General features: G+C 32.0%; 2 protein-coding genes across 4 annotated transcripts in view; both read left to right on the top strand.

Moving 5' to 3' along the window:
* Positions 1 to 1,651: 1,651 nt before the first annotated feature.
* Positions 1,652 to 8,889, top strand: LOC140676307 (uncharacterized). Of its 2 annotated transcripts, XM_072911224.1 has the most exons (4): positions 1,654 to 1,822; positions 5,054 to 5,212; positions 6,105 to 6,358; positions 7,377 to 8,889. In XM_072911224.1, the coding sequence occupies exons 1-4, from the start codon at positions 1,786 to 1,788 to the stop codon at positions 8,205 to 8,207; spliced, it is 1,281 nt and encodes a 426-aa protein (XP_072767325.1). In that variant the 5' UTR covers positions 1,654 to 1,785; the 3' UTR covers positions 8,208 to 8,889. The 2 variants fall into 2 exon arrangements, with proteins under 2 accessions (XP_072767326.1, XP_072767325.1); XM_072911225.1 differs by lacking the exon at positions 5,054 to 5,212 and having other exon boundaries at positions 1,652 to 1,822.
* Positions 8,890 to 21,436: 12,547 nt separating this feature from the next.
* Positions 21,437 to 26,340, top strand: part of Thw (chitin-binding domain protein thawb) — a 42,255-nt gene continuing 37,351 nt past the window's right edge. For both annotated transcript variants that reach the window (XM_072911416.1, XM_072911415.1), the window contains exon 1: positions 21,437 to 21,803. The gene's annotated coding sequence lies outside the window, so the exon portion shown is untranslated. The remainder of the gene's footprint in view (positions 21,804 to 26,340) is intronic.

Here is a 26,340-nt window from a genome sequence, read left to right as displayed (position 1 = left end):
ATAAAAGTTGTCCTGTATGTGAACACATGAGTATTATAAAAAAATGTTAATTGGGAAAGATAGTAGTAATCTCTCCTTTCCTTTCCAAAATATTATATTTGTTTTTTTATTATTACATTTTTTCATCTTCAAATTTGTTTCAGTTACATTACAAACTTTTTTCTTCGCAAACAACAAATTATTCACGAAGACGAGCATAAAGTCGCAAAGGTAAGTACATGAAGAATTAATATTGATATAATTAATAATTTATATGTTATGAATTTTAATATTAACAGCTATCAACCGATAATAGATAGATTGTTAATACATAACATGCTATTATTAATTAAAAATTATGCATTTTGCTTTAAAGAAATATATTCGACTATTGGAAAGTTTCAACTATTGAGAACAATTTTCAATTAAAGATAATTGGTATTTAATTGGTGTTTAATTGGTATTCTGTTGTATATATATCAGTACATGCATATTTCTCTTCATTCAGATTTGATTAAATTACTGATTTTTGAAGTGGGTTTTTAATGAGAAAAAAAAATTAAATTAAATTACAATATACAGGGTGTCCCAGACTTACCGAATCATCTGATAATGGTGGATTCCTGAAGTCATTTAGAGACGAAAATCTTAATACCAAAATGTCGAGGCTACAATAGTTTTCAAATGGAGTTTCAAATAAGAGTTTAAAGTTGACCAATTAGCATGACAAAACTTTGCGCGCTCAGGCACGTCGCATATTAAAAGTGTCACCGCACTAAATTTAATTATCTACATTGAAATATTGATAAATTATGTATTTAATTTATCATTAAGTTATTGTTGTGTAGTAATTTATTGTTATTAAAATAATTTTATAAATTTATCTCCTTCATGTGCGGTTAATAAATTTCGGTATTAGAATATCTCCGCAATGACAGAAAATCCTCGTAGCCAATAAGACACCCAATTAAATTCAATGTCGATGTTGCGCGCGGAATTACGAGGATTTTCTGTCATTGCGGAGATATTCTAATACTGAAATTTATTAACCGCACATGAAGGAGATAAATTTATAAAATTATTTTAATAACAATAAATTACTACATAACAATAACTTAAATACATAATTTATCAATATTTCAATGTCGATAATTAAATTTAGTGCGGTGGCACTTTTAATATGCGACGTGCCTGAGCGCGCAAAGTTTTGTCATGTTAATTGGTCAACTTTAAACTCTCACCATTTGAAAACTATTGTAGCCTCGACATTTTGATATTAGGATTTTCGTCTCTAAATGACCTCAGGAATCCACCATTATCAGATGATTCGGTAAGTCTGGGATACCCGGTTATATGTACATTTACATAATACGATATCAAGCTCGTCTTTTTTTTCCATATAAAAAGATGATGGATTTTTCTCTTTGTAAATTTGCCACTTTACTGTACTTTGCTTTATCACTTAATCTCAAAAAGTCAATGATAAATCGTTTATAACAAGCAATATAGAGAAAGAGAGAGGGAAGCTAAGCAAAAAGACTTATCACGAGGATCAATGTCGCCACTTTTTATAAAAGATAAACTGAGCTGGTACTCGATTGGTTACATAATCATGTGTAACCAGCGTATGCAATATTACGTCACTTTCACACGTTCGGAGTAAAACGACACATGCAGAGGGGCGTCTCGCACTGCGCGTTGATCCGTTCTTCTGTAATGAACGTATGTCGTGCAACCGCGCGTTCACGAGTCGTACAATAAGCGAAGACGCCTAAACGATCGTGAACAGTGAAGTGATACACAACGATGGAGATTGACGGATCGATCAACCGTTGTACCGAAGGTACGTAAAATCTTCGATTAAGATTTCTGTCGAGCAAAATAAACAATTCTTTGTCTCTATTATACGAGAGAAATATAATAAAAATTATTTTTTTTAATCATTGCGATTATTCTCTGCCAAGTTTTAATGTTAAATAAATAACTTTCGTTGCTGTTTCTTATTTTTATTATGCACTGTTTTTTTATACTAATTTATTTTTGAAATAAAATACAAAAGGAATATATTTATTTGGAAATAATTTGTTATCTTAATAATATAACCTATATATATATAACATTAAAAGATATATAACGTTTAAACATTTTAGTAGTCGCACAAATAAATATACATTTTATTAATTTTTATGTATTACTATTATTGTTATAGTTTTTAAATATACAATTTGCTATATTATTTAACAAAAATATATAATATCAATTTATCTTTATTTATTATTTATTTATCTATGATAGCTTTTAAAAGAGAGTGTAGTTTGCAATTCCGATAATCAGGTTTAATGATTGTGTGACAACTAAAATGTTTAAGATTTATGTATTTAAAATTTTAAATAACAAAATTGTAGTTTATTTGTAATCTGTAGTAGAATGACATATAATACATGGTTATTGTGATAAATTATTGCAGTGTAATGAATTCTTGCTGTGTCATTTTATTTGTTTTATCATCTAATTTTTTCTTGTAAGATATACATATCTTAAGGAAAAAGACTAGATGATAGCACAAATAAAGTGACACAGCAAGAATTCATTACGATAACAATATATATATATATATATATATATATCTTTTCTTTACCATATTATTTTACTTTATCATATATAATTTTATTCTTATACTTATTGTCATTTTTCTACTTTGTGGCTATTATTTTATCTTTCAATAAAGATTCGAGCAAGAGAAAAATATTTGATATTTTTTATTTATTTAATTCGAACAATAGTATACATAAAAACTAATAAAATGTTATATTTTTCTATATTTATTATTTCTGACAATTTAAAATATGAGTTTAATTGCGACGATCAGAACGTAGACAATGAGTGTTTTAAAAGTCTTAAATACATACGTTTCAAGCGTTTATAAGTATCGATTTATATATAGTTGAACAAATTATATATCTTTATTATATCTATAATTTAGAAATTAGCAGATTTTTGCAGATTAAAATAACATAATATAAGTTTGTATTACAATGTGCTTAAATGTGATTTTTTTGCTATATAATATCATTTCGATAGTATTTCAATTCGTATCGATAGTATCATAAAACAGTTGACGAGAGTAATATCAAATTAAATAAATTTAACTTTTTTGCTATAGTATTTGAATTAAAAGCGTTCACGACAGATAAACGTTCGTTCAAATGAAGACGTTTGCAGAAATTTTATAAGTCAGCGATTATTTCAGCGATATTATACATATATGAAGTGATGTTACTATGCTCCGTTAACAGGTGCATTAAACGAAAAAAATTAAGGTACATTCGCTTGTATGTACATAGGAATCTAAGAAAGTTTCGAAAGATTGAGAAAATTCATTGTGTACTTTTTGATCTGAAGCGCTGTCTTTAAGATGATATCTTTTGTGCAAATGTAATCAAAATTGATATATTTATGGTTTACATTTCTTTCCATCCTGAAAAAATTAAAGTCATTTAAAAAAATTAAAAAAAATATTAACTGCTAAAGAATAGAGAACATTTTGTATACAGGATGCGCAGTATTTTTGGCCAAATGTCAGTATATTCTCAAGAAATAAAACTAAATCAAGTTATATAAATATAATATTATAAATCCTGTAAATGCTTTGTTATAAAAAGTTATAACAAAAGTATAAAGTATAGTGAAAATAATAACAGACTCGTTTTTATTATTAATACGGTACAGCGTAAGAGAAGATCGACCATGTTTATTTAATAATATGTTTGTGCGAATTGTATTTGTTTAGATCGCTGAAAGTAACATGTTCGAAGTTTGTATGATAATGAATATATATAAGTATAGATTGATTACTAACCATGAATGATAAGAACAAGATGAATGAAATTTAAACTTAATAACTCATTGACACTCATCATTTTCACTAATTTCAAGTATTAAATAACTGCAAGCAAATTAAATAAATATTGTTGATTTATTCTTGTGTTGTATCATATAAATTGTATAATTAAGTCTGTACATTTTAGCATTTTTATTATATTCTATATTTTAGTTATTACTTTTAGTGAAACATTCATGTTTACGCCATTTTTTTATATCTTTATTCACAATATACTGGCATAATTTGCCAACAAAACCAAGTCATTCTGAGATACTTTGTACATGTCTTTTTTTGCAGCACAAAAAATAACGCAATATTAATTTAATGCTGCAAATGTGAGCTTAATAATGTTTTTCATTAGAATCTCTTATTGTGCGCAATATCTGACAGTTTCATATTGCTTATGATAATGATTGCTATAATATAAATAGATAAATTAATCCGTTACGTTAGCGTCAATATTATCTACTGGCGTGGATATAATTTATATGTTGGCTTGCGATCTTTGGAATCTGATAAATGCCAGGCATTATAGAATTGTTCACATCCGCAGCGAGAGTAAATTTGTATTTGTCATTTGCAAACAGTTACGTAAAACGTCCTTGAATTAAGAACATTTCCTGTCGAGGAACTTTTGACGAAGTTACAATCCGCATAAAATTAATTTTGAGACAATTTGTCAAAAACAGAATGCAAAATATTTAAAAATACTTTAGGCTTTGAACATTAAATATTTCCATAATTAAGTCTCATATTAATTAAATTGAAGTAAATATTATTGAAAACTAATTGAAAATTATATTATAATATCAAAATGTTAATGAAATATATATAATAATAAAATAGTTATAAATGACAAAGTATGCCAGAATTGGATCGTTTTTGCTTGTTTATTAATAATTTTTCTGATTATATGACAGAAATATTGCATAGTTATGGACATCAATTTTATCGTCCATTCGTTCTTAATAAACATGTCACCATCAACGCTTATACGTGCGATTATAGTTTATTTCGTCTACTTTGTATGCGTAGATAGAGTCAAGTCAATTTATCTATCCCGGTCGCGACCATGAAATAATAATGTCAGTTGATCACATGAGATTAAATGTGACGTATTCATTCTAACGCGAACTTGTTCTAGTCATATTTTGCAGCCATTACATCAATTTGACATGCTTAATTTTGCAGACAAGGTAAAGCAATTACAAGCTTATCTGAGAAAGTACGAGAACGATGACAAATTGGTAATTCTGGAGGCCGTGGACAAGCCGGGGTCGAAACCTGGCGACAATTATACGTCGGTGATAATCAAAACAAAACTCGTCGGTACACGCGGGAACGGAAGTCGTTAGTATCGTTATTATTATTTTTTAACGTTAAATATACAAAGAAGAAATGAAAAATGTTCTGTAAAACCGGCGATAAAGCTCGATTCACCGTGACGGAATATAATTCTCAGTTACATAACTTGGCAATCATATAAGTCCCAATAAAAGAATGACGTTATTTCATTATTGCAGCATCATTAATGCAAGGATATATACGCGATGTTCGAATATAGTCATCGTGCATGTAATAATATTACAATCTTTACTTTATAAGTTTTCACTTTAAACGGGACATTATTTTAAATGGCAACTTTTAGTTAGTAGTAACTCACTGGGTATATGATTGCAACGATAAATATTTAATTTTTTTTTTATTTTAGAGACTAAATTCTCTCTCTTTATTAATAACGTTGTAAATTCTTATATTGATTCTTGACATTTTGTTTCAATTTAAAGATGATATAATATCGTTCTATTATACTCGTGCGGAAAACAGCTACGCATAAATACAATGTATGCATGTATTGTACATACATAGATGCACAGGCGCCGACTTGGGAAACATATTGAGGAGGGGAAAGAGGCAAACAACATTTGAAATGATTACTTTTTTATATAATCTTTACAGTACTTGGGAGAACAAAAAGCAAGAAAGAAAATATACATTAGGCTAGTGAAAAGTTGCGTGTAAATAAAGATCAATTTTTATTGTCATAATTAGAAATTATTTTAATTATTATTTGTTAAACAATAATTAAAGGAAAGATCAAAATTATTGGGGGGAACACTGCCACCTTAATAAAATTATTCGCCGGGCAAAAAGTGTTCTACCCTCCCGAAGTCGGCGTCTATGCAAAGTTGCACATTTTGTGGACATGTTTTCTTGAATCCTTTTTTGTATTTATGCACAGTGTATATCAAGAATATTATGACGAAAAGTGCCGTTCAAGGACGAGCGATCTCTGGCTTACTGGACCTCCACAATCTATTCCGTATGGAAGCACACGTCTATCAAAAAATACTGCCCGTACTTGGGCCTTTTGGTCCTCCATGTATATATGCCGACAAAGAGACTACAATAATGGATGATTTAGCGGAGAAGGGATACGTCACTTGCGAGAGACGCAACTTTCTGGACTTGGATCACACTGTTTTTGTCTTGAAGGTACGTCTTTCAATTAGTTACTCAGGAATAATCGCTTATCTTATCCTGTGATTTGCTACAGCAGAGATATGAGACAATAAAATATAGATGATTAGATTATAAATTATAGCGTGTTCTTGGAAAATTTGCAAATCATTTGTGCAACGTATATAAATAAAATATTCTAAAAGTATATTATAATATTATATATTCAAACTTTAAGGATTATTAAATATTATGTATGTATGTATGTATGTTAAACAAGAAACGTAAAATGAGTAAGAGCTATAAAAATGACATAATAGTAATATGTATATAATGTATAGAAAGACTAAAGGTTTACCTTTCTTGATTATACCGGTACAATTGTGAGATCCAGTAAAATGATTTTTAAAAGTTGCCTAGTATAACAGATTAAGATAATTAATGATATCTAGTTGTCAGTTTTTTGTACATTGGGAGGGGGGGGAGGGGGAAATAATCATAAATCAAGATAAAGATTATATCAAGATAAATGTTAACTTTGTTCTTTGTATCCTTAATAATCACACAATGATATTGAGAAATTATACATTCTTTAACTAATGTAAGATTAAGTTTTTTATGATTTATTAAATTCATTTATTAATTATAATTTTATTTTAGAAACATTAAAAAAAATGTTTTTCAAATGTTCTAAAATGTTTTTAAATAATGTAACTTGAAAATTAATTAAAAAATGCTTTATTATTTTACACACACTATATACTATTATACTATTATAACATATACTACTATTACTATTGTACGTACATTTATATCATCAGTATTTATTTATTTATAACTGTTGTAAAAAATTTTTAATTTTTAATTTTCATCAAATGTTATTCAATATCATTTTTTATTATTCAATTCACCCATTATTTCACTAGAATCGATTTCACTTCTCGTCAAAGAATCTATCAATAATACGGTAATTGTAGAAAGATCCACTCGTGTTACGAGCAAAATAACCGATATTTAAAGATATGCGTATATATTTTTTATATTTTCTCTTTAGAAACTTGCCAAATTACACTCGTCGGCTCTAGCGGTGAAGATTAAGGATCCGCAGTTGTTTGATGAATTAACCGAGTCTTTAGAAGAGGTAGTTTACATTAATGATTCCGCGACATCGTCAATGAGATCTTGTACCGAAATGTGTATAAACTCGACGGTGAAATGTTTAAAAGCAATAGAACCACGAACGCAGGAGTTGCAAATGGTCACAGATCACATTGTCAGCTTAGTTGACAAAGCTTACGACATACTGTATCGAATGTTCAATGCGCCGAAGCAGAAGTATCATACAATTTCCCATGGCGATATGTGGATTAATAACTTGCTGTTTTTACACGATAACGACGGCAAGATAATCGATCTAAAAATGGTGGATTACCAGATATGCAGACATACCTCAGCGCTCATCGACGTTCATCACTTGATATACAGCAGCGCGCAATCGTCGTTGATCGAGAAAAGCTACGAAAGCCTCATTAAGATTTATCACACCGAATTTCTCAAAGAACTTGATCGATTAAACGTAGACGAGAAGATTTTGTCAGAGCTCAATAGGGAATGGTTGGAGGCGGAGCTGCAAACTTACGCGTTTTACGGAGGGCTCGTCGGGTGTTTCATGACGCATCCGATATTAGCGGAAGAGGAGGACGTAGTGCAGTTTGAAAAAATCGAATTCAACCCAGATAATTTATTGCAAAATTCCGATGTGAACCTATTTGGCGACAATCATAAGAGTCTCGATCGGGTCAAATGCGTTGCGTCTCACTATTACAGAAGATATAAGTCGGGTATTATTAACGACGATCTAGAACCAATTTCTATTACGACATAGTAGATACACTAAAAGTAAATAGAAAATAGAAGATTGCTCGTAACAGCTGTAACGATGTTATAATTAACAAGCGTAAACTCTGCTGTGTTTATGATACCACATTGAAATGAAAAAGAAAACAAGTATATAGCTTTATCATCTTCTTCTTTGTATTATATAGAGAATTATATATATATGTATACGCGAAAAGGATTCGAGTTGCATCTGTATAGTAATATCAGAATAGAATTATTTTTATAAGGTCCGACGCGGAATATCTTTCTTATACGCATGATTGCTTTGTAAACTCCATTATAGATCGTACAATGTGTATTTAGAATGAAACGTGTAATTTACTTTCAACATCAATCGATGCTGTAAACATGGATATACTAAGGCCCGAGCACAGAAAAAAACTTAAGCACCAAGACTTAAGAAAAGCGACCAATCAGTCGAGAATGTAAGCAGCGCTGAAAATTCTGTATGGATCAAATTCTTACTGCTTAAGTTTTTTTTTATGTGCTAGAGCCTTTATTGTATAAAAAAAAGTCTTAAATTTAAACCATTCTATACCAGAGAGTAACAAATATTTCCGATTACATTAAATAAATTTTGTAAGATATTGTATAAAAATTAAAACTTATTGTTAAATTATATGTGATCTATAAAATATATTATTTGCATTAAATAATTTTTAATAGTACACATATATTCTATGTAAATAGAAATTATATTTTTTTTTATAAAAAAGCATATTTTTTTAATGCGACGGGGTGTACAGAACATGAAGAGGTATAATTTACATTGATTCCACGTTGCTTAAACTATTTCTTAACGATGTTTCTTAACGATGATTAAGTAACGATGTTCCATAAACGGTGATTTGTGCAAAAGGCATGTTTCTCACAACACAATTTTGCCGAAATCTATTCGCAATGCCCATCTATTTCACATCGCTGCGGCATTATTTCATTATTTTAAAGCGCATATCGTCCTATGATTATTGTTGTCGACGAGACCGCATTACGAAATGACGTAACTTTAGATGCTTATTAAGTCTCATCATTTTATATTACGCGAATAAAACTTTAATTAATAGCGTTTCATTCAAATAATAAGCATAAAAGATTGTAAAAAAAATTCTAATTAGGATCATTTATTTCAGAAATGCATTCTAGTGTCAATATCATAGTTAATATATTTACGTAATCATTTATGCTATATGCAATTTAAGTGTTACTTCCCTCACGTTTAAAATACATTGGAAAGAAAAGGGGAACATAGAATATATTTTATTATAATATATTTAAAACACAATACATAATAAATAATTTTATTTTAGCAGTAGCCAATCTATAGTGTGGTTTGTTATATATAGCAAATAGTACAATAATTAAACATTAGATAGAGGATTTCATTAAATGTGACATCGTCTGGAAATAGTGTCGTTAAAGTTACACAAATTGTTCAGACTAATAAAAAAAAAATTAAACATAATCTTAAAATAATCATCGCAAAGAATTTCTTGATATAGTAATTATTGTAAGATATAAGTGTAAATCGTTGGCGCAAAATATTTTACAATTTAATGACGAGAACCTTAAAATAATCATTTTATTTATATCGTCCAAAGGATTAAAAAGAGAAACAGTTCTAAAAAGATTAAATTAAACGATTTAAAGAAAACATGATCGAGGATATCAAAATATATATCTAATCGGATTTTATATCTAACTATATATTACAAAAAGGTAAAAAATTAATGGGGGACTCAACAGTTTAGTTACTTCATATTTTGAATTATATATGAACTAAAATAGCTTAGGCAATCATGTAATTTATGATAAAATTCAATTTACAATAAAAAGTCTCAAGAATATACATATACAATATAAAAAGATAAATTCAATTGTATTATCAATTCTGTCTAACGAATTTCTCGATTTAGATCAATTAATAACGTGCACGTCATATTTATTGCTATCAAAGTTGACGTACAGATAATCGAACGTTCGATTAAGCGCTGTTCGAGTAATGGAGATTATTTTGCGGAGCAAAACAAAAAAATAGAACGGAGACACACACACACATATATACAAGAGTGGATGTGCGCGCGATAAGTTAAGATATCAGTTTCACGTGTGCCCGGGCCAATGTCCCGGGGGCGTGGGAGCGCATGTCGCTTAATTGCCACACTCTTTTCTTCTCGTCCCACTACTGTATCTCTCGACGAGGTGTTGCATTGTCCCGCGCATAGGCACGCGGAAACACGCGTGTATAACACACCGAGGGGAATATTAAAATGCCGGAAGGACGCGTTCTCTCGCGCCTCGACGTTACGTGGCCCCCTTGTCTCTCCATTGTTCAACGACATCGCCGGTGTCCTATGGTGGAGAAGTCTGGAAAGACATTGATAAGGATCCACGATCCCGCGGATTGAGGTTCTGGGCGACGTAATGTTACGTCGTCCCACACTGAGAAATAGAAACATTTTTAGAAAGTACGAACATTGACATGTTGAACGACGTGTATTACCTTCGTTTTTTCAATCCTCTCACTCGGTCGGTGATTTAAAGCTTCATCTATTATTTATACCGATAATGGTAATGAATATTAATCATAAATGACAGATGGTGATTGCGAAAGCAGTAGCGAGTGCAATATATGAAATTGTAGAATATCAGGCAAAATATCTTAATTACTGATATTTCAACCGATATTTATTGAAAAGTTAATCTATATTTGCTAATGTATGTTATGTTATATACAGAAATTTTATAATGTTTAAAAAGAGTAAAGAGAATGGCAATAAAATTTGTTGTTAATAAAAATGTTTATTTATCAAAAAAAAAAAAAATTACAACGAAAAAAAAAGTCACAATATTTTAAACAAGAGCTTCATGATATAAGAAATAGAGGAAAATATTTGACATTGATCTGTAATTCTATTTTTCGTCTATTTTTTTATATTTATTAATTTATTATAAATATATTTCTGTACATAAATCCTCTATTTTTACATAAAAAATATTGGTTTTAATTGAATATTAATATATTGTCTTATTTACATACGTATATTACAAACAATAATGATTTTTCTTTGGGACAACGCAACACCTCGTCGAGAGAAAATCTCAAGAGAGTTATCATTTCTTGTAAGCTTTCAGTTTTTGTCATTATATATTTTTGTAACTAAATTTTAAATTAAAATTTTATTAAAGCAAAATCCAACTAAAATTAACTGAAAACTAATTCTGTTAATCTGTTAACTCTATAGAGCTTAGTTTGCGAAAACTCTTCTTTTTCAATCGATTATAACTTGAAAATTATTGATGTCTCAACATTTTGGAGGAAATATTGTCTTCAAATTAACCAGAGAATCTACTCTTAAAAAGATGTACAATGGTTTTGGACATAAATATATAATAAATAATATATACAATATGTGTCAGGCGTTTATTCAAAATTATTAAGAATATTCTAAACTAATTTCTCGACGCTAGGAGTCAACCCGGTATATAGCTTGTTTTGAACTCGAAATTCCACAAGGTCGTAGCCTATTCATCGATTAAGAATCACGCAAATACTTCGTCCTTTTCTTTCGTTATCAATGTTATAAATGTTTGCAAGGAGAAATCAAAGTCAGTCCGTTTTAGAATTGTGACCGAGACACATCGTCTCTCTTGAAAGTTAAATATGAGGTTGTTATATCATTTTCATTTCTTTGCGCAGTTTGTATTATTAAAGTTGTGTTTTTTCATCAATCGAATTTAATTAATATTTCTCCCTCTCTCTATTAAATAGCCGTGGAAATACGCAGAGTTAACTGAGCCAAAAGATCGGCACTTATTAAATTAGTTACCGAATAAAGACAGTAGTACAATATATAATAAATATGTATATATATGTTGTTATATAATATTACATAAATTCTCTTTTTCTAAAATATCGGTTTTAAGTTAATATTAATATATAGCTATTTATTTAATATGTAATAACATAATAAGAGATGTATATATACAACATATGCACTTTCATTTCTCTATCAAAATTGAAATCATTCATATGTATATCTGTGAACCGCTGTGTGAATATAGTTCTATAATATTTCGAACCCTGTAAGTATGCTTGTAAAGAAGTGTAATCACATTTCTCGCTGGAATATAATAAAAGTATTACTTTCACGTGTTTTCAAGGATATGAAATATATAAGTACAATGAAAGAGAGAAAGAGGGGAAGGAGAGAAGTTGTGAAGAGATTCCCAAGAGTTCGTAATTTCCTTTATTTTGAAACCAAACATTGCTGAACTAATTTGCACTCGTAGATTATTCGAAAATATACGGACAAAAAGATTGCAACAGTTTTTTTTTTTCTTTGAATGAATGAATTGCAGAACGTAACGCAAACATAGCGAAGGCAATCTCACGATTTTCGGCCATTCACACACAAAAAAAGAACTTATTGAAAAGGAAAAAGGTGTCGCAACTTTTTCGTTCACAACAACGACAGTTTGTCTCGGTTGACACAAGTATCTGTAGAGCGAAGTTCGAGAAAAGACGAACAGACTGCTTCGATCTTTAAGGCCGGAGATCGCCGTATTGCATCGCCATGCATCTTGCAGCGTCTGTTGTTTCCGTCTCCCTTTGCTCGATCAAGATCCTGAATCCTCAGTTCCCCTTCGACGGGACGGATCGACGGTAAGATCGATGTGACGGCGATGAACTTTCGTTGGCGATCGATCGCACCGGCTCTCTTGTCGGTAATATCACGAAAGGGCGTCCTCTTTTCCGTGACTCAAGGAACACTGGTAGGTATAATACACTCTTTTTTTTCTCCTCTTTCAACGATGTTATCCAATCTCGTGCTGTCCTCCGAGAATCCTCTCTGGTATAATGGATGTCCTTCCATCTATCGGTGACATTTCGCCTTCGAGGATTTGAGATTGGCTAACAAGTCGTAATAAGTTTCGCGCGCGGATCATTATTCTCTTATTAGACTCCATCTGATTGTTCTCTACATCGGCAAGCGAACATTGCTTCGACGCAGCGAATGTATGTAATAATAATAATAATAATGATATTGTTCTCTGCCATTAACATCTTAACTCTTACGGCGAGATTGTCGGAGAAAATCAATTTATTTTTACGTAAAACGTTGCTTGACACGTAATGCAAATAATTCTCGGGTTTATTCGATGGGAACGTCGATTTTCTAGTACATCATGAGATAAGCAAATGTGTTAACTGTTGTCATATATTGCTTATAAATATGAGAAAATAATCTCTAAATCTCTCTTTGCGATTTTCATCTTATATTATATCTCTTAATATACAGAAGCAAATGTATATACATATAATAGACTTCCGTATAATAGACTTCCGCGGGAGGTACATGTAGTAAATCCGCATTACATAATACTTCTAATACATTATTTAAAATTCGAAAATATATTACTTATTATAAGGAGAAAAATTATTTTTCAATAAAGTTGATTTCAATTTATCTATTTTCTCATATAAAGGTGATTTATCACGTTGCGCATAAAAACTGTCACTATTTTCTTAATATGATAATATAAATCTGCGTCATAAATATCAAATGTCGCATTATACGAAAGTTGATTTTGTGTATGTGTGTACATATCTGTAAAGAATATTTCTTTTTATTTGGAAAGCTTTATATTCTTATTAAATTATCTTATTGTTAAAAGATTGAAGTTAATGAAGAAACTTAATTGTAATCTCAAAAATGTTAACAGAGAGATGTATAACAGAAAATTATGTTTAAAAAAGTATCCGTGTAACAATTATTAATTATTATATTTTTTCCCTTCGCGATTAACGCTTTATTATTCTTATTATTATTATTAAAAATTATTTTTTTCTGTAAAGTATTTGAAAAGATTTTATTTTATTAATCTTTTTTTACGCTTACGCTTTCTGAAATATATGCGGATGGAAATGTACAATTCCGGTTGACGTAGCGGTGTACTGAGAAAATGAAAAAAAAAATCGAATATTCAACCGTAACTTTATCGATATGCCATCAAAGTGTTTACGACGATAGGTTTTCCGTGTATTTTCCGCAACTGCTTCTCACATCGATGGAAATATTTAAAAGCCTTTTAAAGCTACCTACCCGAGCGTTCTTCGACGGCTGCTTTGCCACGATATGTATAACGTGTTCGATAAAACATATTTTGACGCACACAAGTCAAGTTATTATACGAAACTTAATCGCTGCCTAAGGTTACGGATCGGTCGCTGCAGCCGTGAGATTTTATAAGATCGCGAATGAGAAATCGCAGGTAATTTTAGTTCGCGGTGCGAAATAAATGAGTTTTTTTCGCATACCACACATCATTCGCTTTCTATAGATTAAACTTACAAAATATACGCCGCAAATTCTCTTTTTAAATCTCATGTTAATGATTAATAAATGGCCGTATAATTTATTTCGTATATGCCTGATGCGACTAAATTCGCCGAGAGTTGATTAAAATTTTTCAGTTATTTATTCAATCGTGTAAAATAAAAGAGGACCCAACGATGTTTTACAAGAATTTATATTCCATTACAAGAAGAAATTACATATGATTTCTCGCTACTGACACTATATAGATTCAATATAATTGGAGCCCTTTAACTCCCGACCGGGAATAATAGTTTAAGTTAAGATGCTAATTCTACGTTTAGGTATGTTATTGGATCTGAAATTACCGTCTGTTGATTCGTTTCTCACTTCTGACATCATTATAAAGTATTATAAATTCCTACAAACGTGAACATACCTTTTACTCTTAAGTGGCATGAGATATCGCGGCTGTGCAGTGTTTAAGAAAGTAATCAACAAGTTTTAGTCACTCTATGATAGCGAAAACCTCGTTGCACGTTGATTACTTTCTAAGACATTAGAAGATGCTTTTTACGGGTTAACTTTATTGAACCGAGCTGCGTTCTTATGACCTTTTTATAAGTAAATTGTTAGCATTCTGTAAATGCTTTATATAAAATAACTTATGGTTCCAAAGCATCTTTTTACAACAAACAGGTTTAAAGTATTTAAATAAAATGTTTCAACTCTATGTGTTGTATAGGTACAAAGTGTATCATCATTAAATTTCAGATTCTTTTTTTCAAAGAATTTACTCAGCTTATTTCCTTAGTTGATTTGATACGTACATAGAGATAAAAAAATGTTACAATTAATAATAATGTTTTATTTTTCTTTCTAATATTAAGTACCGATTGTAAATTTCTTTAGACATTTCATAAATTTTTCATTTTTGTTATTTTTTCGCTTTGAATAAGTGAGAGAGAGACATTTATTTAAATATAAGTTTTGTCAATAATATAATATACTCTTGATTATATTAATTTTTTTCTGCTATATTAATTAAACGAATTAACAGACTTTGAATGAAGCGAGATACGCCTGATGAAAACGCGAAGAAGCAGAGGACAACGACCGAACAATTAGTTTTCATCATGACAGGGAAGAAAGTAAGTCCTCAGGCTGGTTGATGCGACGTCAGCAAGCTGTCGGCTGTAATTTATAGCGCATGATGAATAATTCTCGATTCTACAATCGCGAAATTGAGATACGCCGCTAACTTTCCAAAATAGAATTGAATGTTCAAGCAGGTTAATATACAATGCACGCAACGCGTGCAAAATTCATTGTCAATAAAAAAATTAATCCATATGGAATAGAATGGGGAATAGAGTGTGATAATAAACCAAATAATACATTATTAAACGCAGCTAAATATTACGTGGTTTTTGCGATAATACTTGACATAATACTGAAAAAGAAACATTCTCTCTCAAATATATTTCATAAAAAATGCGCATATATTAATATCTTAATTGATATACGTATATTTAATTGCATTGATGTATAGCATTGACGTGTAGTAATTACATTTTTTAATGATATTAAAAACAGTTAATATGATATATTATTTATATATCGACTTTATATACACATATCGAAATTCTAAATATAATTTTTATAATATAATTTGCATATTATATACATATATTGATAACTTTATTAAATATAAATTAACTGTCGTATACCTCTTCAATAATGTCGAAAGCAATATTTGATAATTATATGTTTTTAATTACTTATAGAACTATATAGTAATAATAATGTATACAATTTTTAAGAATATTAAATGGAAAACGTAGCGCGCGCGCGCGCGCGCGCGAAAGTCGTTATCGAATACATCATTACTGAATTCTGCACTGTGAGTTTTATATCAATTAGTGATTGAAAGAAATTTTAATTTGATCGAAAAATGTTTATTGGTTTAATTATTAAATATCAATTAGATGTCTCTCGTATTGACTAGTCTGGCTGCCCTTTCGTTCGCGTGAAGGAATCGAAAAAATATCAGTTTCCAAAAATAATATAATAATAATAATATATCATTCACTAATTCGATTTCTAATTTTCGCAATTTCACAATAGTTTTCTTGTTTGGTCACACGAAATGTATGTTTAAAAATATCCTTTCTCATATTTAGACTTGTAATTCTGCACTGTGAGTTTTATATCAATTAGTGATTGAAAGAAATTTTAATTTGATCGAAAAATGTTTATTGGTTTAATTATTAAATATCAATTAGATGTCTCTCGTATTGACTAGTCTGGCTGCCCTTTCGTTCGCGTGAAGGAATCGAAAAAATATCAGTTTCCAAAAATAATATAATAATAATAATATATCATTCACTAATTCGATTTCTAATTTTCGCAATTTCACAATAGTTTTCTTGTTTGGTCACACGAAATGTATGTTTAAAAATATCCTTTCTCATATTTAGACTTCTTCTTAAGTATCCAGCTTCGTTGTAACGTTGCAGTAACCACGTCCGCATACGTTATTCAAGAAAAGTGCTCGCCGCGAGCAGCACGAGTATACCTCTGTAATTGGACTTTTTCCACGTGGGGTGTATTTTTCCCCTTTCGTTTTCCCTAACACGTGCTGCTGTTATTACCGGCACGAAGAGGTGAATCGAGAGACAATGGCAACATCATTTCGTTTGCATATATTACAGATGGAAGGAGAGAAGCACAATATGGGATTACGAGAACGTATACGCATTGGCTCTTGTGTCATCGTCGCGCTCGCGGATCGTAATCACGGTAGCCGGTTGTTAAAAGCATGTCTTTAATATCGTTGAGCGCGGGATTGAATTGTATTATGCAAATGAGTTAATCGATCGAGTGTAAAGCGATTTCGAATATAGATTAAATTCACAGAGCGGAGTTCCACATTGCCCAATCAGTTACACCTTTGCGTAAACGCTGATCCAATTAGATCGAACACATCGAGGACATGTGCGAGTATAAAAAAAAAAAAAAAAAAAAAAGGAGAATTTTTTTTTCGAGTAAAAAATACTCTTGCGATTATTTATTAGATAGACGTCTTTCGCGCTTCGCGAAAATATGCTTTATCATAATTTCAGATTCAGGACCTGGAATCTTGTCGGATCTTATCGATTACAATGATTATGACAGCAGAGGAGGTCTCAATAACATTTCACCGAGTACAGGCACTGGAAGATTTCCATTTCTTTCCTGCCGGCTCGCTTCGGTGTCAAACGCCCTCGGCTTAATCGTCCGAGGACGCTTATGCGAGGACTCGCTGGCGCAGGCAACTCGATCGCGCGAATCGAAAGGCGAATCGCGCCGAGCCTCGGGTCGCCTCGCTTGGCTCGGCTAATATCACAGATGAAAGTGAGTTTATACGCGTCCGCATCGGTAAAAGGATGCGCTCGCAGATCACCTCTCTCTCTCTCTCTCTCTCTCTGTCCTCTTGCGCGATGCGAGAGGAGCAGGGACTTCCTCTCCTCGCGGCAAAACGAATGGAGAGGCGTGGGAGACCGTGTCTCATTCACCGGGTAGTGACTTACTACGGTGTGCTATCGGTGTACGGTCGCATCACGAGAAACGATCGAAAGCCATGCCGGGACTCTGCGATTACTTTTACGATTCCTGGACAGCCGTAGTACTGTAGGTACGGCTCACGACGCGACGTGACCCTCGCGGCGATTCGTAAAATGTTCCGGAGTATCTAACCGTATGATACATCGCACCGCCTCGAGGTCTTCGACGTGCTTCCGCTACGATTCTTCGCTGTACCTAAAGGCCGAATAGCTCTTCCCGACGGGAAAAAACTTGATTTACCATCTTTTCTCTCTTACAATTCTGCCGGCGATTTTCGATATTTAATCTCGAAAATTAAATGACAAACTAAGATTCCGCTGCGGCAAAATGAAAGGAAGAGGATCCGGAGAAGAGAGAGAGAGAGAGAGGAAAATAAGTGATGTATGCGGTTGTAAAACTTTGAGATTTTAACCAACTTTTTTTTTTTTTTTTTTTATTGCTTCCGACTATTGAGCTCTCTGCGTTAAAACTATTCATGCCTTGACATTGAAACGAGAGAGAATACGGGCCTTTTTATATTGGCCACCGTTACTCGGCGAGCCACGAGAGAAAGTGCGCGTTGCCCGAGTAAACTGTTTCGTAAGATTTGCATCAATCTTTATAGGAGCGTCATATCCGAATCGAATTTCGAGGCGATGAAACTTTATGACTTCTTCAAGTTGATAAAGAGTTTACTTTATTCATTTTACGGTCGTATTATGATTGCACAAGACGACAAAGCCTTAGCGAATTAGCGAAGTTAAAGTTAATCTATATTACTAACAATAAGAGAAGAGGAGAAAGCAGTAAAGACTAGATTGGAAAGACTATCGCTTCAATCACGAAGAGAATGATGACGATTGAAAAGAATATGATTTCTTTCGACTTCCATTTCCTCCTTCCGCCTCTGGCATTTTCTCTCTTCCTTAGGCCGCTTGATATTTCAAATTAATCATTTGATACATTATTTTATCGTCTTGCATTTTTCTTTTAATTTTATATCTCGATTTATACTTTCCAATCTAATTTTTTCAATTTCGGATCGTCGTTTTTTTTTTTATTATTATTGTAGTCAGTAATAGGATTAAAAATTAAATTTGAATCAACTTGTACATATATGGTATACGCAATAACGATAATACGTATTAAACGGCAAAATCCTGGAGAGGAATTCTAGATAAGAATCAGAGAGTCGTGACACCGAAAGTTCATAGCGATGGAACGTACGTCCTGAATGGAACGTCACGGCTAGATATAGTCGATGAAGCATAGATTGCCGTGGCACAAATACAAGTATTACGACACACAGGGTTTTATCAACAAATAAATATTTATCTCGCACGTTTAAGTTATGACGTTATCTTCATTACACGAAATTTGCGGAAGCGAAACTTGTAATATCCGGAGGGCAGTCTTAGAAACTTGAGACGAATACGAACGAACGAGTCACGATATAGTCAACGATAGAATTCCTCTCACGCAATACGCATTCACGAATTTAGTATTATTCCTCCGGTATTTTTGATATTTATCTAGAATGGGAAAATATCTCTTGATAATATTGAATTTCAAATTAATATTATGAAAGAGTATTGACAGTTAATTTAATTATAGAATATCAATAGTATTCAAAAATTTCAATATCGCAAAAATGTAATAATATTATTCCGAGTCTTTTTTTATATTATAATTGTTGGACATATTATAAATAAAATATGCTCAAAGTATTATATATATATATACATATATATAAGTGCACATAATTAATCGCTGGCGTTCTAACAATAAGATTTGCTTTTAATTGGTTACTTGAGACAAAGTGGAATCGGTCTGACGCTAATTACGCTTGCGATATAAACGTCTATACAATCAATATTTTTTATCGAATTCCTTTAATTATCTATTTCATAATTTTCTGCGTTTTTTTAATATTACTTAATTATATTTTTGCCATTATTTATATTATATATATCTTGTACAATTGATATAATTAATTCGATTTGCGCATTAATATTTTAGCCGGTTATTCCACTTTAATAGGTACTTGAAGATGGTTTAAGTAATTCCAAATAATATGCTTGTATTTTTTTACGAGCGACCACACAGCTTTCTAATACCTTCCTACTTTAGTCCTAAAGATTGCCTAGTTTTTTCGTCACAATCGCGCAATTTCTAATTCTCTCGATCTTATTGTTAGCTCATCCATTGGATTTGCTACGTCCGTTCATACCGCCCATCTAATCAGTTGGAAGGCAAGGCACGAAAAATCTGAGAATGGAACATATAATAATGGAAAGATATAATAATGAGAATATTTCGCAAAAATTGAAATGCGCTTTTATAAAAGAATAATCTGGTTATTTTATACAGGATGTTTCAAAGTTAAAATTTTGCTAGTATGCTATATAAGTTGAAAAATATATATACATATAAAAAAAAATGTTATATAAACAGGCCCTGAAAAAGTCTTTTATTAAAATGTTGTAACAAAGATATCAAACATGAATAACGGATTTGCTGTTAATATATTACGATGTAAAAGTAGATTAGCGATATTATCTAAGAGAAGGACTAATTGTTTCGAGATCAATGGTCTTACACTGTTATATATTTTTAAATGAACTGACTGTGAAATGATAATGTACAAAAGTACAAGAGTCGATTCGTGACAGAAACTGATAGACAGGCTCAATGGATGTATTTAATAAACCAAAGCAACATATAATAGATATGAAATTCTCGTAAGATATTAAATTCAATCTCCCAATGATGTCCCGCAAATGGCAATAGGCATTTTGAGATGGAATTAAAAGAATTTTTTTAATGTAACGTGATAATAAAACGTTTCTTATATATATATATATATATATATATATATATTATACGTAACATTTTTGTTCTATTGATAAACACCCTGGGGCGAAGTTTGATTCGTTTAACTTTGAAACACCCTTCATGATTATATCGGACACTTTCAGACAAGAAATCACCTTAGTAGATATATTCACATTTAATTATCAAAAGACGATTATAATCCGTGGGCTTTCGGTGGGAATACGACAGTTTCAGAAACCGACAGCCGCGGTTAACCCGCCGTATGTCAGATGCAGGGTCGTTGCGCGGATTGATTGATAATCAACCCCCAAGACGTATGCGTCTGTCGTTTCGGGATCGTGACGACGATCCCGCTGTTGATCAACCGGCCCTGAATGTCGGGCGACAGCTTCGCGCTCTGCGCGGCGCCGCGCCGGTGGGGATGGTGATCCTGGCGGCATGAGATCCGTGCGCCCCACGGGCGACTCGTCAGTATCGTGCCGCGACTCCCTCGCGACGAGAGAGCGTCCGCTTCTCGAGTTTCTCGGCTCTTCTCGCTGTTAACGCTCTCTCTCGCTCTCTATCTCTCTCTCTCTTTTTTTTTCTCTCTTCCCTTCTTCTCTCCCTCTCCTTTTTTTTTTTCTTTTTCTTCGCTCGCGAAACCGACGCGAACGAGATCGCGCGACGCTCGCTCGCGCGAGTGTGCGACGACGTGCGTCTCCCCTTCGCTCCCCCGGTATCGGAGCCGGTCGCGTGTGTGCTACGATTTTGGAGATTTAGGGGTACCGCAGGATCCCGAGGATCCAGTGATAGTGTTGTCACCATCGGCGATTGTTACGGGACCCGCTCGCGGGGCTTAACACCAGGTAGGAGATGGTCGCTTTGTTTTTCAATTATCACTCTCTAGAGATATACGCGTCCCATTGAGAACGTGCCGTTGTCAGTGATAGTACGGTGTCTATTCTTTTATTTGAAAAGCTTCAATGGCGATATGTAAATATATTTATATATGTATATATATATTACACATTTATTTTTTCATACATTTTAATTTGCTAGAGAGAGAATTCCCTTTCGAAATACAAAAGAATTAATTGAAATAAATAAGAAATAAAAGGTGTGTAAAACAATTAATGTATTTAACTATTATTTGTAGTATTCATATATGTTTTTGTAATTACTCTTTTCACAAGAAACTTTAGGTTTTTCTCGTAAAGCACCGAATCATTGTAGCGTTTTATAGAAACTTTCAGATTTTTTTATAAACAGCTTTTTAACTTTTCAACTATGTGATTTTAATAACAATTATAAATACAACAAATTTATAAATGTTGTATATATATATATATGTAAAACAAGAAAGAATTTTTAAAAATAAAAATATATTATATTTAAACAATTAGATTAAAATTTAGTTTTGTGTATAAATAAATTATAAATGTATAATAATTTTATATTTTAACAAAATTAAAATTTATTAAAGTACATACGATAATACTATTCAAAATGCTTGACAGTTCTGTTCAAGGTCTAAAAATCGTTATATTGTACGATTTATGTATCTGAAATAATGAAATCATTATCACATTATATTTGACATTATGTGAGAATTTGAATATTAATGAAAGTATAATTTTTCATCTGAACCGAACACTATCGATTCAATCGCTGTCATTATTTTATCTTAAAAAGTGATCGAAAAAAGGGTCCTATTTTTAAAATGGCACATCATTTATGCAAGTTCCACGCCTGAAGCAGCTGATTACTGGAACTTGTAAATATCACATTCGCGTAGGAAAATGCGGCAGTAAATTTTGCTAAAATTTTTAAAAATGCTTTTGACACGAGAATTTTCTGGCGCGTTTAACTGAAGGGTCATCGTCAAGGCAGGTATTTCCATAGTCGGAGATGTAACGCGAACTGACGCAGATCGATGAAACATTAGTTTAGTTAGAAGAACGAGATATTTAACGAGAGTAATCCACTTAACTTTTCAGTTCGAACAAATTTCATTTTTAACATATCAGTATTTCCGCTGTCAATTTTTTTCTCAACCAAATCTACCAGAAGTATATTTCTGTATTATTTTATTTTATTATTAATTAAATTAAACTAACCGAACATTTGATATTATATTGCTTTTGTGATTGTGAAATAAAATATAGCCTCAATTAGTTTTTTATATATTGTATAAGTAAAATAATAGCTTTTATACGCTAAATCGCAAATGTGAACGTGAACGTGAACGTGAACAGAAAATACGCAAATGGAAATTTAGTATACACAAAACTTTTGTTATACAAAACTAATGATTTGGTAATTAATTTTTAAATCATATGAAAGAAATTTTAATTGAGAATTATGTATGCTAACAAATGTATAATTTTATCGAGTGCCCTTCAACGTTTTATCACTTAATTACATTTTACTCGAACTTTTGCTGTTCCCGAGGCTTACAAACGCACCAGGAGGTATTCCCATTGAATCGAACAAACTTTGGCGCGTTTCCACGCGTCTCTCCGCACACAAGCAAACCCCTTTTATTATTCTCGTCCCAGGAAAGACGCAGTTTTTCAAATGCGCATTTAAATAACGGCCAGCCCTGTGGTCCGACATCAGGAAGAAGAACATTTGTCATGTAACAACTTTTTATTTATCTTCCTCAAATTTCCTATCGTTAATCTCTGCATATTGTTAAACATAATAAAAAGTAGATGATGTATTATTCAAATTTTGTATTTGTACTGCAATCTCTATTTTTGACATTTTGAAATTTAATCAAGTCAATTTAAGCAAATATATTTCGGAAATCATTAAAAAAATTAATGTTCAAGGATATTAAATTGCACAAGACGTATTAAAGAATTAATCAACTTAGGGAGAATTACAATAGATTTGAGTGTTATTTATAATATTAAGAGTCATTTGCATATATGTACAAGAGAAAATATCAGAGATATTCTCTTGAATATCGCGGTGTATCGCAAACTAAGATTAAGGTACGCGACGTGGAGTATCACATCAATGCTTACGTACGTATATACTAAGAGCCTCGATATATACCTAGGTACGATAGTACCTAGAATATCATTATCCGTTTGGCAGTCGTCGTCGACTCGGTAAAGGATTATTTACTGTAAAGGTAGCTGCACGATGCGAAGGAAATTTCGCTGCTCCATTATCGTACGAACAACTTGACAGATCCTTCCGAAAGCCCTTAGCATTCGCTTTGTCGCCGAACTTTGTGCTTAAGTTGGATACAATGTCCAATTTGATATAATGTAATCCTCCATGCTTTTTGCTTATTAATTCTCGTGCGAAACAAATATTAATTTACGTTGGAGTACATGGTATGAGAATATATTTTTTTAAATTAAATTATACCACAATTATTTTATTAATTGTTGCGCGTTTATAATTGACAGATCATCTTCTATTTTTCAACAGGCAAAAATAATACGTGGATATATAATAACTTGGAAAATGGTTGCGCGGTATTAGAAATTTCGCTCTTTTATTATCGAAGCTTTTACATACATGCGGAGCAGACCCAATTTGTACGCGCGATCATGCCGAGGTTCTCCTCTGATAGCTCTTAACTTTACCCTCTACGTTCAGTAAGAGGTGAACGAATTCTATATTTTGTTGTTGACATCAAATTAAAAAAATATTCTTATTCATATTTTTACGACATTATATCATTTACCTGTATCAAATTTTGTACATATTTTTTCTTAAAAAGAATTATTTTAATAAATTACTGAGAAAATAAAAACTATTTTACTTTATATTAAAAAAAAAAAAAAAAAAAAAAAAAAAACTACTTAATAAATAGATTATGAGAGACGATTAATGAACAGTATTATTGTTACATTGTTTGTACAAACATTATATAAAGTTTACATAACAAATATAATAGACACACGTTATTATAAAAATTATACATATATATTACATTGCAATACATAAATAGAACTAATTAAAACTCTTGAGATTTTAATTATGAAAATAAACTTCTTGCTCAATTTGATGTTGGGCAGGACGATACTAAAACGTAAACCCCCTTTCTCCTCCCCCCGCCCCTCCCCCCTCCCTAGGTCGAACTCGTCGAGGTCGCCGTAATTAATTAATCTTGTCTGGCTAATTAATCCGCGCTTGCCAACCAGGTGAATGAGGCGCGCGCAATGCAATGTCGGACAAAGTGGTAGATTGTTAAGCAATACGTCATAACGAAATATGTGTGTATGACCCATTTTTGCACGCAAACTTCCAGGCACGCGAAGCGATCTGTGGAAATCTCGCCCGCTTCGTTCCATCGCGTTCCTCTCGTCTCTCCTCTACCCCCTTTCCCCGCCGCCCCTTTCCCGGTTCTCCATCCCTCATCATGTTTATTCTTGGGCTGACAAAAACATGGCGCAAAAGAGTCTCACGCTGTATGGTGTAATTATACGCGGATGTAATCGCACGTCATCTGGCATGCTCGAATACGCAGATAACGCGAGTTCCTCTCGCGCGAGTGCGACGGATCGTTCTTCCATTATTAAAGCAATCAAATTTCTTCGTCTCGTTAATTCCTGTCCGCGTTGGTTCGAATGTTTCTACTTCTGCGTGAGCGAAAAAGAGCGGCTCTATTGGATTTATCCCACTCGTATGATATACGCGTTTCGAATCTTTTGTGTACAATTAAATTAAATTGTTTTAAACTTGTTAGGTTTTTGAAAGCTCGGCTTTTCGGTAAAAATTTGAAACTGCCGGCGTCCATGAAATGTAAAACTGAATTTATTCCATAATTATTTCGCGAGAGTTTTTTGGCAGCCTCGAGCTTTCTTTTTAAAAGATACGTCAAGATAACACACACAGAATGGATATGCGCGTTCTGACTTTAAAAATATGTATCTCTCTATTTCCTTGGGTAATGTGCAAAATGTTCCATTTTTTATAATTACATTTTACGAATTATTTTTCTGCTAAATCTCATATCTAGTTATCAAATCTCAAAGCTAATTAGCCAAAAAATTTGTTGTTATTCACAAAGAGACAAACACACTTACAGAAATGAAGAGCAAGAGTACTATTATTCTACGTAGAGCTTTATATTTTGTATTAAATTAAAATTATAATTTGATCGTGAAAGAGAAAGAGAGAGAGAGGATGCAAAAAAATGTCAGCGAGTATACTAAATATCGTGTATCTGTAGTATACGATTGTTCCTTCCATTTGTCTTCATGACTGTCATTTGATACAACTAGTTTTCAATTATTAACTCTGATTGATCCGGCCAGCATCGATTCACTTACCACTAGGACGGCTCCAGATTAGATTTGGATTACAGTGATTAGTCTTGGATTCGATTGTAACCTAGTTCTTCAAAGTGTATGACATCTAGAAAAATTGCAAATCTTG

Source organism: Anoplolepis gracilipes, chromosome 2, assembly GCF_047496725.1.
Source record: "Anoplolepis gracilipes chromosome 2, ASM4749672v1, whole genome shotgun sequence".
Lineage (NCBI taxonomy): Eukaryota > Metazoa > Arthropoda > Insecta > Hymenoptera > Formicidae > Anoplolepis > Anoplolepis gracilipes.
Note: the sequence above shows the minus strand (reverse complement) of the source record. Positions and strands in the feature narration are given on the sequence as shown.

Bases quoted from the DNA above. Each gene is read 5' to 3' on its own strand.
- LOC140676307 (XM_072911224.1), top strand. From the start codon at position 1,786: ATGGAGATTGACGGATCGATCAACCGTTGTACCGAAG. The intron at 1,823-5,053 runs GTACGTAAAATC...TTAATTTTGCAG, and splicing joins GATCAACCGTTGTACCGAAG to ACAAGGTAAAGCAATTACAA. The intron at 6,359-7,376 runs GTACGTCTTTCA...TTTTCTCTTTAG, and splicing joins ACACTGTTTTTGTCTTGAAG to AAACTTGCCAAATTACACTC.